This window comes from Ixodes scapularis, unplaced genomic scaffold (assembly GCF_016920785.2).
Source record: "Ixodes scapularis isolate PalLabHiFi unplaced genomic scaffold, ASM1692078v2 PGA_scaffold1__304_contigs__length_218370807, whole genome shotgun sequence".
NCBI classification, from domain to species: domain Eukaryota; kingdom Metazoa; phylum Arthropoda; class Arachnida; order Ixodida; family Ixodidae; genus Ixodes; species Ixodes scapularis.
Window position 1 is genome coordinate 93,781,219 of NW_024609846.1, and position 14,874 is coordinate 93,796,092.

General features: G+C 44.6%; 1 protein-coding gene across 1 annotated transcript in view; it reads left to right on the forward strand.

The window, feature by feature from the left end:
* The window catches only part of LOC120840957 (neprilysin-like), a 160,647-nt gene that overhangs the window by 127,523 nt on the left and 18,250 nt on the right, over positions 1-14,874 (forward strand). Inside the window, exons 11-16 of the mRNA XM_040501452.1 lie at positions 218-342; positions 4,099-4,321; positions 7,006-7,104; positions 11,613-11,687; positions 12,975-13,078; positions 14,025-14,083. Coding sequence (XP_040357386.1) covers positions 218-342; positions 4,099-4,321; positions 7,006-7,104; positions 11,613-11,687; positions 12,975-13,078; positions 14,025-14,083 — 685 coding nt within the window. The remainder of the gene's footprint in view (positions 1-217; positions 343-4,098; positions 4,322-7,005; positions 7,105-11,612; positions 11,688-12,974; positions 13,079-14,024; positions 14,084-14,874) is intronic.

The window sequence follows — 14,874 nt, forward strand, 5'->3', positions numbered from 1 at the left end:
ACGAACTTGCCCTCCGCATAGGAAGCTCTCGCAGGGAGCGGAACAACTGAAAGATCTCCCGGTCGTTCCTATCCCGTCTGTGCTAATTCGGAACCTGGAAAACGCTAAGCCTCTCAACGAATTGCGTTCGGTCATCTTGAGGTTTCCCAGAAAGTCGAGTTGGGTATACGCATAAAATACGCAAGTTCGTGTTTTTCTCTTTGTCGGTGCATACAAGATCAACTGGACCCTCTACTTCAACACCGTAATGCCAATGGAGATTCCTCCCACGGAAGAGATTGTCCTGTTCGCCCCCACCTACATCAAACAAATGTCGGAGCTGCTGCAGACCATCCCTAAAAGGTAAGTCTCCTTTGCGTAGCAACCAAACCCGAGCTATTTGGGGAAGGAGATAAAGTGCCTATATTTTAGAGCGTTTCACACTCCTCGATCGGGGTGGTCTCGTGGTTTATGGGCCACATTCGCAATACGAGCTGCGAAGAGGTGCCGAAAGCGTCGATCATCTGCAAACAAGCTCCACCATTCCGCTTGCTTTCCATACTCGCCTCGCGAAAAACTCAACGCACGCGCTTGTGACCAACCTCCTCGGGAGGCGTCCGCCATTGAATTTCAAATGCTCCCCATGGTTTGGGATGGACCTAGTCTTCAACCTAGGCTCTCTAAGAGAAAGGTCTAACCGTCACATCCCCTAGCGGCTAGACCGAGAACTAAAACTATGGGGATAACAACAACATATATAGCTTGACTGCGTTTCTGCCGCAGCGTTCGGCTGACGTAGTCGAACGCTATGTGAGCGTTTCACCGGAGCTCCTGTTTAATCAGTGAAGCAGCAATTGAACACGAGTCTCATCCGAACGCCGACGCAACATTCGTGTTCAATCGGAGTTCCGAACGCGATCGACGAAGGCGACGAGGCGAATTCAGGTAATGTGTGGTCTTGCGTCTGTTAAACATCCAGCTCTGCAGAAAACAAGCTCAGACAAAGCGCTTCCTAAAGTTCTATCTCCGCGCCAATATGTTTCCCGAGTAATAAAAAAAAAAAAACTTTATTTTAGAAGTAAACTTAAACACTAAGCTCATGCTAAATATATTTAGGTCAAATTAGTCGTTAGTTGTTTATACAGCAGGAGGATAGTCTGCCAGAACATGGCGACATTGTTACCCACTGTAGATAAGCAATTTAACCAGTGCAGTATGCTAGCCTGGGGTCTTTAACGTGCACCACGCAGTAGTGATACACGACCGCACGCCGGCACGATGCTCATCCAGATCGAAACGCGCAGGGATGGGGAAGTATATTTAGAAGAATGCGCTCCACAAATTCCCGACAGGGTGCCCCCAAAACAAGCTCTTTTATTCGAGAAGTTGTTACGAGGAATAGTAGATATCATTCTGAAGTTTGGAATGTTTTGGATGATATTTATGTTTTGGGTATTTTATCCATTCAGCGCGCCGACAGTTACCTCGTGTGCTTTTGCCTGCATGGTTCACATGTTATGCGCAAGACTGGAAGTAGAAGAAGACCGTTGTCGCTTCAGTCAATTTGTGTGGAATAAGCACCTAGTATACTCTCTTAAAAACGACCGCGCGTGTACTTACCCGCAAAACACTCGAAGAGCCAATCTCTGTGATCTACGAAATCAGCTCATCAAATGATGAGGCGGAACATCTGTCTAGACCTCAAAATTAAATCTGCGCTGTGGTATTACGCGCAATGCAAGCGCGACGCTTTGCATTGCGCAATGTCACAGCGCCGACTTTATTTTTAGGTCTAAACAGATGTTCCGCCTCACCATTCGCTGAGCTGATTTCGTAGATCCCAGAGATTGGCTTTTTGAGTGTTTTGCGGGCAAGTAGACGCGCAGACATTTTAAGAGTGTATAAGAAAAAATAATTTAATTGCAAAAACACGTCTACGGCATGCGGGTTCTTAGCAAGGTAGTGAATATTTGAGAAGCAACCCCGAAGGGTTTTTGCACTGCTTGCTAAATTGTATTTGCCTGGGATCTGTAGAGCTGTAGCCTTGCAATCCTCTCCAAGGTCAATTTCACTCCCTTACAAGCGCTTCGTTTGTTTAAGGCAAGGCCATAGAAGTCCAAATATTTTAAATGGATGTTCGTAATGCATGATATATCTGTGCGCCACGCCATAACATTCACACGCGCCAGACCATATTTGCCTTAGAGGGCTGTTGCACAGATAATGTGTTGGTTCGTTCATGTTTCTGGTCTATAAAAAACATTTTCTAAAGACTTCTGGTTACGTCCTCGGCGCCTCCAAAATTCCAAGAAACTGAGGCCAGATTCTCGAAACTTTCTTACGACAAAAAAGTTCGTAAATTTATCTTACGACAAAGTTACTAACTTTTAAGTATTCTCGAAGCAAAATTTTCGTAAGTTTTGCGTAAGTTACGACGAAATCCGTAACTTACGTAAAACTTACGAACGTGGTGCTTTGGGAATATTCAAGATTCGTAACATTGTAGTAAGATAAATTTACGAATTTTTTGTCTTAAGAAAGTTTCGGGAATCTGGTCTCTGATGCAACATAGTGCAGGTCCCTGTTGACTTGGCTTCTTTATTTATTCTCATCTTCTTGAATTAATAAACACAGCGAAGCCTTGAGAAACTATAAAACCCACAAACTTTGATCAGAGCAGAAAGACGGTACGAATATTAAGCAAACAATTATACAGAGTTGGTTTTTAGAAGTTTAAACCAAGTTTTTCGCTCCGCATACATAAACTACGCGTTGCAGAAACCTGCAAACTCTGTGGGAACGTGGCGTACAGCCGTTGGGATAGAACGCGACAGTTTGAGAGCATGATGTTAAATGGATCGAAAGATAAAAAAAAGAAATGAAATGTCTCTATGAACCAATGTGTACCTAGGCCTAGCTAATATTCGTCAAAGCAAAAGCGTAGTACGCGCCAGTGGTATTTATTTGACTGAAAATAACTTGTCAGGAAGAAAGAAAACAATGTTCTTTGTATTGCTGGCAAGATTTTTTTGTTCATTGGAATAATAGCTTTTCGCTCCCTCAGCCTTTCTTGGCTCGACGAATATTAGGCGTAGCAGGACGTCGGCTTATAGAGATAGCTACGTTTATCGGTTTAATTTTTAGTTCAGGTTATGACAGTTCTTACACTTTAGTATCCTACCTCTCGCTAGCGTCATGTTCATATGAATATTCAGGTTTCTGCGATGCAAAATTTATGCACGCCGAAAATCACTGTTTCAAATTTGAGTTTACGAAACGGGGTAACCACAGCCTCGTTGAGAAAGGTTTAGGACTGCTTTGAGGAGTCTACAGTTGTCACGGGTTGAGATGTCGTGTTCTGAAAAATTATTTCCCTTTACTCTAGGGTTTGCCGAAGCGGCTTTCCGCGGTACGTTGCGAAACGCGATAAGAAATTGATTCTTTGACGATATTCAAGGCAGCAAAAACCGTTGGTTGAAGGAGACATATATCATCCATACTGCAGGCATAAAACAAGTTGGAGCGCGATCGTTAGAGTAAACAGTTAGAAGTCAACTGTCTACTTTTGCATACTATAAGGGAAGAAACAGTAATAATTTCAAACAATATTGCCAACGATTCGAGTACTGCTGGTGAAATAAAGTTTAGTTCATATTTTTTTTTGTTGTTTCACGAATAAAAATAAAGAACTCTTCTGATTCCTTAGAATGCCTAGCAGATAGACGCATTGAATTCTTTTAATAAGAGAGATGGTAGTTAAAACGCTAAGTACAGGCAAGAAAATATTGCTAAATCATGCCTGGTAACAGCACATTAATTATGCTAGTGATTTTACCAATCATAACCATACTTGACAAATAAAGTTTGTCAGCATGCATAAACGTAAACTGCTAAAACATTAAGATAAGTAAAGTAACCGCGGTACAGTGACGGTATTGATTCCATTTCTGAAACCATCCACACGAAGTTAGACGTGAATGACTTGAACCATGTGCCTCGTGTAAATTTTGAAATGCACTTGATGCACGTAATTTCCCGTGTAAATACATGTAAGAAATATTACGCACCATGTGCATTTGCCTTAGAAGAAAAAGTTGTGTCCCTTTGGCGTCTCGGCAGGGTGATCGCCAACTACATCCTGTGGCGGTTCGTGTCAAATCGCGTGGGCAGCCTGGACAAGCGCTTTCTGGACAAGCAGCAGGAGTACTTCGGCGCCATCTACGGAACTCAGACAACCCCGGCCCGCTGGAAGACCTGCACGCTCCTGGTCAACAAGAACATGGGCATGGCTGTCGGAGCTCTGTTCGTACGGCGGCACTTCAACGAGCAGAGCAAGAAGAAGGCACGTGCCACAGCCCGACACACCCCCATAGAGCCCACAGTACCTTACTTTAACAAATACCGTATTTTCCTAAATATGAACCGCACCCGGCGTATTAACTGCAAAAAACAGTTCCGGCTTTTAAAAAACAAAACTTATTTCTTTTTTTTTTTTTGATAGTTCATACCTGGTGCAAACTTCGTAGATATTGTCTGGTCCGCACGTAAAAAAAGAAAGACTACCATCCACAGCACACCTCGACAAACGCCTGCTTAATTAGCTTGTAATTCACAACATTCATGACACTTCGTTATCATGAGCAATCTTGAAAAGCGAATTTTTGCGTGGTTCACATCTGTAGATACTCCGTAGAGCGTAAAATTTTGTCATTTAGGTATGTATAGTCCGCGGACTATAGGGACACCCATTTTCAAAGGGTGTCCCTGGGTGAATGTTCGTCAAAGGTACTTTTTTTTATTTTTACGCAGAAGGTTAGCGTGTGATAAGAAAAGGTTTCGTAAAAAATGTAGCAAAAGGATGTAAAATAAGTATGTAATGGACGTGTGTTATGAAAGTGGAACAAGTGGAAAGCAAATTTCCCACTAAATTTACCTACGAACTTGCGCCACACCTCTTGTACTTCCCAATACTTTCGTCGTACACATTGCAAGTGCGACCGGCTCAGAGCACCTCCTAAGCACCCTTCACAGCTCAAACTACGACGCACATTCTATGTCTACTTACCTGATGGGGCAGTGCAACGATATTCAGTTAAAACGGTGTTTACTTTACGAGTACACGAGCTCATCTGGCACTAGAGTGGAACCCAAGTATACTCGCTCGCGACGCCTAGAAAGAAGCTTTTTTTGCTGTGGTGTTGTTTCAATGATACAATTTCTTTCGATTTCTCCTCCGAAAAAGTAAATGACGCAGCTCGGACGTCGCAGTGTTGGCGTAGTCCCCCGAGTGACGATATTTTAATGCAGCTTATAGATTGGACCTGAGCATTGCGTGAGCACTCAATTGGGGCTCGTGGTAGTCACTAGCTTGACAAGCATTCGGGTGGTGGATCGGATCGAATCGCTGCAAAGACGATAATAGCCAAACCCTAAAAATGTCTGGAACAGCACATTTTCTGTGCTTTGTCAACCCCAGTAACAATGATAATCTCATTTTCTCTACTGTTTACTCACAGCCTCCTTATTACAAACAACCTTCAAAGTTAAAGGCTTTTTGAGGCCTGTACTTACGTTAGGTCTACTGGCCGCTGTCATTTGAATGAGCAGACGACAGTGTAAAAACGAGTTTGAAAGAGCAGACGACAGTTTAGACGATCACGGCTATTTGAGCGTGAAGGTGCATTGAACATGGTCCGCGGGTGATCCGAATAACTTGACGGTTTTCTTGCGTTCATGTTGGAATAAAACAAATAAATCTGACGACCCTAAGTATCGGTGAATTCAATCCAAAAGTGGTTCTCGCAGAAGCACTCGTGGTTCCACGGTATCTGGTTTTATTTTTGCGGCATCTAACGACATTGTCGGACGAACCGAGCATGCAGCAAACACACGAAAAGTGATCTCCACACCTTTCCCGTCTCTTTTAGTACACTGCAGTCGCGGCGTTTTGACGAGAAGGCAAATTTTATTCTGTTTTTTCCAAAACAACACAGGAATGTCCGTGCCGAATGGCGACTTCCGCGCACATGTCCAAAGCGGAAGTGCGCCCGAAAGGCCACCACCGCGGCGTGACGTAACAGAGTTGAGTTGGCGTATATAGGTGCTACATGATATAGGTTTGTGTGATATAAGTTTGTTACCTTACGGCGTTATTTGTAGTAAATAAACATGCTGAAATAACAAACATATAGTCCTGCTTGAAAAAAAAAAAAAAAAACGTCATCTTTTTTTCTTACAAGAAAAACGGTTCCTGCTAAAATAACAAAATAAACCAAAATATTGTACACATTTCACCTATGCATAAAATGCACATTTATACCTGATGCTTACTGACCATAATATCCTATGTAACATTAATGGCGGATTAGCCTGTAAATTAAATCCTCTTTGTCTGCTATTGCTAGCAGGCTCATGAATAATGCTGCTACACCGTCATCAATTTCCCCGTTGCATTGAGAGTGTTTTGTGTGTATGTTTATACATCGTGAAGCTAGTCTGCCACAACGGGCCACTTGTCTGTCAGCTATAGATAAGCAATTTAGCCAGTGCAGTACAACCCCTAGCCTGGGGTCTTTAACGTGCACCACGCAGTAGTGATGCACGATCGCACGCCGGTACGATACTCATCCAGATAGAAACCAGCCAGGGGTGGAGCTTAAACCCAGGATCTCTAGGTTCTGCTGTGCGAGCTTTCGTTCAACGCTTTCCGAGCTGCGCTAGCCCTCTCGGCCACCGATCCCCCAGTCATTGCATCGGAAAGGGGCTACGCTCTGCGTCAACTATTTTGTGCTACGTTGTCAAAGCTAGCGTAGCTTGCACCGTGCAGCAGTCTTGCACTGCTGCGGGAGCTCGTGGCTTTGTCTCTTGCGCCTCATTTGCATACGGTCGCGCAACTAGCTTTGACAGAGTTGGAGCACAGTAAAAGCTAAGCTAACTTTGACAACGTAGCACGAAATATTTCACGCCGAGTATAGAATGGACACTTGCGCATTTCATGTTTTTTATGTTTTTTTGTTTTGTTTTCAGGCTGAGGAAATGATCAGCGATATCAAGGCTGCTTTCTTGGAGATTCTCAACAATGTGGACTGGATGGACAGCGAAACCAGGCACGTGGCAAGAGAGAAGGTAACCTCCATCATAAAAGTGGTTTCATACAGCAACCCCATTCCGTGTCTACGCTGAATAGGTGTTCCATAGACTTTTATTGTTACCGTGGATTGTCAAATTATCTTGTAAAAACTGTCCAACCAACGTGTTGCACTCGGGGAAGATTGATATGCCGATTGACCAAGTAACAGATCCGTAAAAATATAAGGCAAAACGTTTTGAACATAACGGAATATTTATGTAGTAAGAGGGGCAGTCTAAGTATTTTGTTCAGTCAATCTGCAACGTACTTGGAGATCAACACTTCGGCTCATGCACTAAATTGAAAATTTTAATTTAACAACCACAAACACATCAATGTTCCCCGGAAATATTTTAGCTGACATTCATAAGATACAAGTAAGCAGTAATTACCCTACCGAAAAACCCAGTATAACTTTTCACTATCTGGATTTCGAAACTGGAATTGTTTCTGGTAACCTGAAATTAAGATTGCAAAGAAATGAATAGTTTCTGGAAACGAAAAATCCAGATAGAATCCAGTTAGATTTCCAGTTCCATAATCCAGATAGCGAAAAGCTTTACTGGGTCTTTTAGTAGGGTAAGGCGTATAATTTCTATACCACGACTCTAAAAAAAAAAAAAAAAAAATTTCATTATATATTATGTGCCACATTTACACAATTATCAAAATCTGTTTTTTTTTTTTACAAAAGATCGTAATGTTCCCGAGGACTGTAACTGCCTGGGTATCATAGGACGCAAATCAATTAGGCTCTTGATATTTCCTTGAAAACTTTTATTTCACGGAACGTCTAAAACAGATGGCCATGCTTGCAAAAAGAAATGCTACAATTAGGGCTGGGCAATTGATCGATTAACCTACAAATTAATCGATTAATGCTTTAATCGCAATTATTTTTAACCGATTAATCGGCAAAAATTTAACGAACCAAAATGAAATAAAAAGTAAACGGTTTCACCACGCAGACGTGGATGAGAACACCTGCATGAAGGGCAAACTTTTGGTCAAAATTTATCCTAAAGTAAACTGAAGGGCAAAATTTGTAACTATTGAGGAGTGCAGAATGTTACGCGCATCCCTGCCACTTCAACACCGCTCGAGTGTACAATCGCAGACAACATGAACTGAAACAGCGCTCTGGCCGGCGCACTGTACGACCTGCGCCGCCTGTCGCTTTGCACCGCACACACGGCGCACCCTGAGGCCGAGATAAATTAACACTTGCGCTCGCTGCGCCACTGTGCTCTTCCTGCCGTCTGCTAGCGAAACGGCGTGTGCGACAGCGGGCGTGTGTACAGGGGGGGGGGGGGGGGGGGGGGGGGGAGTTTACAGTTGTCCCTATTTTGCAATTGCTTTACTTCATTCTATCGCGTAGAATTGCGTCGAAAAAACGCTTACTGGTAATGAAAAAAATGTTGAGTTATCTTCAGTGGGAGCTGCGATTATCGTTTTTGAAAGTCACATCAAAAGACATTGCAGGTTGTTTTTCTTTGATTTAAGTGCATGCACAAAACAGGACATCGTAATATATAGGCTAAAATCTGTACACCCGATTTAGGCCGGCTCCAAGGTATTTACTTTTTTCCCCCTTTCATTGAGCACATTTGTTTAAAAAAAACGGTAACCATACATGTTATTGTAAAGGTTTTGTAACTTTGATTTTTGTGAAAATGTTCAAAAATAGTGTTTGTTTACTACTGGGCCCACGTGTTTGTTTAAAGCAAAACAAGTTGCTAACAAGGCACCAGTGTTTTATTTACAAAATCCTAGTCTTAATAAAGTGTGACCATCATATATTTGCCAGGACAAGGAGCTTGAAACTTCATCGAAGAAATATTCGCAGAGGACAATGTCAGACACCAAAGATTAATAGTCGGCGTGGAACTGCACTATACAAGGAGATTAGGATCATGGATGCACGAGACAAAAGTATGCGCTGGTTAACGGCATCAAACAGTGTGTCGCAACCGTAGCAGCAAGTTTGTTCCAATCGGCAGAAGTCCGGTTCAGGGGGTACTGAGGCGCAGTAAAACTTACGAAAGAAGTCAATACAGCGTCATTCTCCCCTAATCCACGACCACGGCTCTCATCCTGTCTGGTAAGGAATCATAGAGCGCGGCCACGAAGTCTGGCTCGACCCGAAGTCATTCACCGCTTTCCACAATTCGTCGGCAGTGGCGCGGTAGCGGGGACGCAGTGACACGGCTAGCTTGATGTGCCTCCAAACGTGTTCGATGATATTCAGATCGGCACCTTTTGGGGGCCAAGGCAGCTCTGTCTGGCAGCGCTTCTCGAGAATATACGAGCGTGACAACGCATTTTCCACTTCGGCGCTTTCTTGAAATGCACTGAAATGCAGGTTAGCTGGAAACGTGAACATTGGGCTGCACTGCACACGCATCCTGGTTCCGTCGGCCAATATTTTCGCTAGCAGACGGCCGGAAGAGCGCAGCGGCGCTGTGAGCGCAAGTGAGAATTTATCTCGGCCTCAGCATGCGCCGTGTTTGCCGAGCGATGCTACAGGCGGCGCAGATAGTACCGTGCACAGGCCGGATGCCTCGTTCACACTTGGGAACCGGCGGCCGGATCCGCCAGAATTTTGACGCCCGGCGACGAAAGCAGGTAGAATTTCCGGCGGAGAGCAAGATCGACCAATTTTGAACGCCGGAAAAAATTTTTCTCTCGCCGCAAGCCAGTCAGAACGCACGGGAGAAGTGGCGCTTGCTGACGTCAGATCCCCGCTGACGAGCTGGCGACGATGGCGACGAGACGCGCGCGGGCGAGGAGGAGGCTTGGGAACTCTCGTCAACTCCCTTGTCTGTTCGGGAAACTGCGAGACGCTTGTGCCGCACTCCGCAGACGGCAACAAATATGAACGGCCCGATATTTTTTCGGCGAGCAAATTCAGTCGGCGGCGAGTGCGTATTTCGCAAGTGTGAACGAGCCAGGAGAGCTGTTTCAGCTCATATTGTTCGCGATAGTACGTTTAGCGCAGCAGAGACTAGTGTGAACAATCAAAGGGCGTCATTCTTGGCGGATAATATCAACCAACCTTTTTGCTTCATGCAGCTGAAGTAATAATCTGTGAGCGTGAGTGCCTTTGAACTGTTCTTCACTGCACACCGAGGTTGATTCATAACGAAAATGGTATATTGCGCCCTTTACCTCATTTTTAGCAAAGGCAAAAAACGAAAATAAATATTAACTTTGACTCTTTTAAAATATTATGCGTGGAAATAAACGAGATCGATTAATCGAGTAGTTAATTGATGAAGGGGAGGCGATTAATCGGGTCAACACTTTTAATCGACGCCTAGCCCTAGCTACAACGGTCGTTTCAGCCACGGAAATAGAAAAATTAAGTAACCTGACACTAGCAGCACTAAACACTGTCCTATAATCAGTGACAGTTTAGGAGTACAGAAGAATGTTTGTATGCATGGCGTAATGCGCCCGCTCCGCTTTTGAGAAAATTGCGCGTTGTCGGCTGGACGACAAAAAAACACCGGCAATATCGGTTTCAGGCACGTGCGAAAGGAGGGAAGCAGGCTGACGATGCGTGAAAACATTGTCGCGAGGCGATGCATGGCTACCGAGAAGACGACCGAATAGTTTTCTAACTCGTGTAGTGTCGAGGGTGACGGCAGGACACGAGTGTAACTTTGACAGATGGTGTCTTCACGTGGGACAGTGGTACGAAGGGGTAACCATTGCTTACCTGAATTACCGTCAATCGATCGCAAACACGATACTTGGCAAAAGCGTCACGTTGCACAAATGAAAAAAAAACACGCTTTGAAGGCGTCATTTTATGGCATCCTTTATTTCTTAAGGGAAACAGAGAGGCAGGCAGAGTTCGGTGCAGCAGCAAGCGTGGTGGAGTCACTCGATCCTCTCACGTGGCGACCAAAGCATCTTCCCGGTGCCCCACAAGGACCACAGCATAGAGACGCTCGCGCCTGTGCGATTTATAACCAAACTCAAGGGCGAGCAGAAAACCCTAAGAGAAGCCATCAGCGCTGAGGAAGCGGGTACATTGAAGAATTCAACGTCGACACGATCGCTAGATTTTCACGCCACAACACCGGAACTATTATAGACAATATCAGACACCGGCACGACTTTGCGACGAAAACCCCGGGTGGGCAAATAGCTGGAAAATCACTGCAAGGACCGAGCGTTCCTCTGCATTGCGGCCGTAAACCGCGATCGCTGCCCTATCTAAAAAAGACAATTCGTCAAGCCGTCACGTCAGGGAAATGAGGGGAAGCGATTGGCTGGCGGAGGGATAGGGACACCTTTAAGGGGCATTTGCAGCTGGGTTTTTAGCTTGTCACTGACTATTGAAAGTCAGAATGGTGTCACTATGACCTGATTCTGACAAGGGTAAAAGGATATATTAGTTTCCCACCGCAAGCTTCCGCCTAATGATTCCTTGAATTGGTTAAACACGTCCTGGTATAAATTTATAAGAAAAACACTTTTTTTTTGTTGTTTCCAGGCAATGTTGATGACCGAGAAGATTGGTTTCCCGGAGTATATTTCCGATGCGACCGAATTGGACAAAGAGTATGAGGTAAGATGACGATTAAATCGAGTGTGGTCATGTCGTCCGTAAGGACAATCTGCTAGCTGCTTAAAGCCCGACGTACGAAACGTTTTTCCGCAAGGTAGGAAAACCCTCTTCGACATCCTTCTCCTTTCACTCCTTCCCACTGCTATCTTGACGGCGAGGACCTCGATTTGTTTCCGCATCTTAGGGCTGGATAAGCCGTGATCTTATCCCGAATAGGCTGGGATAAGATCACCACTGATCCAGCTTCAAGATGTGGCAACAAAAGGAGCCCCCCCTGCCGTCAAGATAGTAATGGGAGAGTGGGAAATGTAAAAGGTAGAGAGGAGGATTTTCCTACTTTGGCGGAAAGACTTTTTGTAGGCCGAGCTGGAGCGTCCATTTGTTCAGAACAGAACTTCATATTTTCCTATCAATAACTACCAGATATTCGAAACGTCCACATATCAGAATGTTTCTTACAGGTCATAATTTTATATAAACCTTTCAGGCTAAGATTTAACTTGCGTAAGAGAATGAAAAGAAAGTCTAAGAAGTTGTAATAATTTTGATGGCAGTAGAACACCTAATTAGACCAGACCAAGCACCACCAACAACAAAAAAACACAATACAGTGTTACGCTTCCGCATTATGACAAAAATAATCAGTTCCTAGGAGCTTAATTGATAGGCCCAGTAGCGCTCTTACTGTGAGTGGTGTTTTTTTTCTCATTCGTAGAAATGCAAGGAGAATGGGAACTATTCAATAGGGCTTAATTGGGTATTTTCTAATTAAAAGGTAGCGTGTCTTGATTAATTTATTTTCGGCGCTATGATTTTTTTTTTCAAACACCATCATAATAAGGTCACGCCATTCCGTACAACTTCAACATGCTCCATCTAGCAGTTTTTTGTCACGTGTGATCATATATCGTAAACGGTATCCTTGTACATCCCTTATGTAACGTACTGCGCACATAAATGCTCGCAGCTTTCGCTGCAAATTAACACTTTCTACGAAAGAAATCGGCATGCCTTCAATCGAATCGTTCTCTGTAGTCACTGACAGAATGAGAATAGCAGGGTGTGACTTGGGAACGCCCGGCCTCCCAGCAGGCGCTCATACCTACCGCCGTGCTTGGAAAAAGCTCGCACTAGAGGCGAGACGACAAAAGCTCCCCCCCCCCCCCCCCCCCCACACACACACACACACTTTGCCGTTTTCATCTTGTAAGTGACACTAGAGGCAGCAAGGCGTGACCCTCGGCGTGAGAAGACGGGTGATTCTCATAACATATCCTTCTGTCTCAGGTAGAGTTCAAACGGGACACCTACTTCGAGAACATCATCAAGAACCTAAAGCACAGCGCTCTCAGGATGGCCATGAAGCTCAGGACCGGAGTCGACAGGACAGAGTATGCGCATCATCTTTTCTTAGAGCCTAAAGGTGCCCTGAGGAGGTCTCTGACATCGCCTAAAAATGGCGATAATTCAATCTGTTGGCTCTAAGCATACTAAAAATCCCTAGATCATGACCACGCGTAGCCGATTCTCCTAATAAAAAAAGCGAAGGTCGCAACACACCGATCTTATCTTCGGCGGACCAGGCGAAGGATCCTTGCGCCTCCGACCAGTGGAACCGCGGAGTGATATCTCGAATGCGCGCGACTCGGTGCCCACACAGCCCGGACAACGATTCACCCCAGAGAGTGCGCGCTTGAAAGCTGACGACCAAATACATCACTAATGCGAAAGACAAAAAAAAAAAAAAAGAAAAAACACCATAATTTGTTGTTTTTGAAACCACAATTGCAGTAACGTGTTTCCTCTCCTCGAAAGGTTACCATTTTTCGACTACTCTTACTTACTTTTATCGTCTACGAAAACATACACATTTTGTAATAGCAGCTTTTGCAATCTCAACCAAATTTCGCGTTTTCATTGCTCGCATGTCGTTCTGGCTGCCAGAACAATGCCGAAGAAGACCTCGGTGTCTTCGATCTTTGATTGCTTTTTTAAAATGGAAACCGGCCGCGTATTGTTATGATTTATGGATTTCTAGGATGCTTGGAACACACAGAGTGAGTTATCGCCATATTTAGGCGATCTTAGAAACCTCCTCAGGGCACCTTTAAGAAACGCAGGACGTGGCTTATTGTCGTCACGCATTTCATTTCGTGATTGGCTCTTGTATGCGCTAGGGCCGCAATTTCATTGGCTGCGGAACGATGATAAGATGCTCAGGAATTGTCACCCTGCGTTTCTTGAAATATCATTGACTATAGTCACTTACAAAATAACGTGCCATCATATTCTTAATAAGGATACTCAGCCCTGCCATGTACGTCTTTATCTTTACAGGTGGATAACGTATCCCGCCGTCGTGAACGCTTTTTATACAAGGTCCAAAAACTTCATCAGTAAGTACATCAATTTGAAGGTGTCTATACTCCGTATCACACTTAGTATACAACGCTGTCAAAGCTACTGGCAGAGAACTCGTGGCTTTATCCATGGTTTTGTTTGTGCGAGAACGCCTCTAAACGATCTGCGAGATCAAACCCCATGCCAGCAGCTTTGACAGCGTTGTACACTACGTATGAAACAGAGAATATAGTCACTGACAGGATAAGAACGACAAGAAGAGGATTAAGTTATTCCACCTTTATCGTCAGCTTTCTATGGTCACTGACATGGCTATGAACGGCGAAAAAGAACTTTAGGTCCTCCACGTGAGCTGCCTATTACACTTCGTTTCAGCTTCGGTCCGAGCGCGGCCGATGTTATGAGCCGAAGGGCCAATCATAGAGCGAATAAGGCACAACGCCGTGGCGTGCTCCCTGCAGTTGATAGGACCAGCCTGTATTCGCCGCCTCTTTGTGCGTGCTCCTCCGCCGGTTAGTCTTATATCAAGTCCAAAGAGAACGCCATGACGTTGCACATTTTACGCTGTTTGATTGGCCCTTCGGCTCATAACATCAGCCGCGCTCGGACCTAAAGTGAAACGAAGTATAGCGCCGAGATGTTCCGGTGGTGCCCTCTTCTGGTTTACTTTCCCGACCTCCACGACCAGGATTTGCCTCTCGGTGAACAGGCGATTGGCCTTGCATTATAATAATACAGGAAGCAGTTGTTTTGGACAATCGCGAGCTTCGACCACTGTGACGCTCTTGGTCCCGCACGTCGCTTATACAATTCGACGATTCGCATC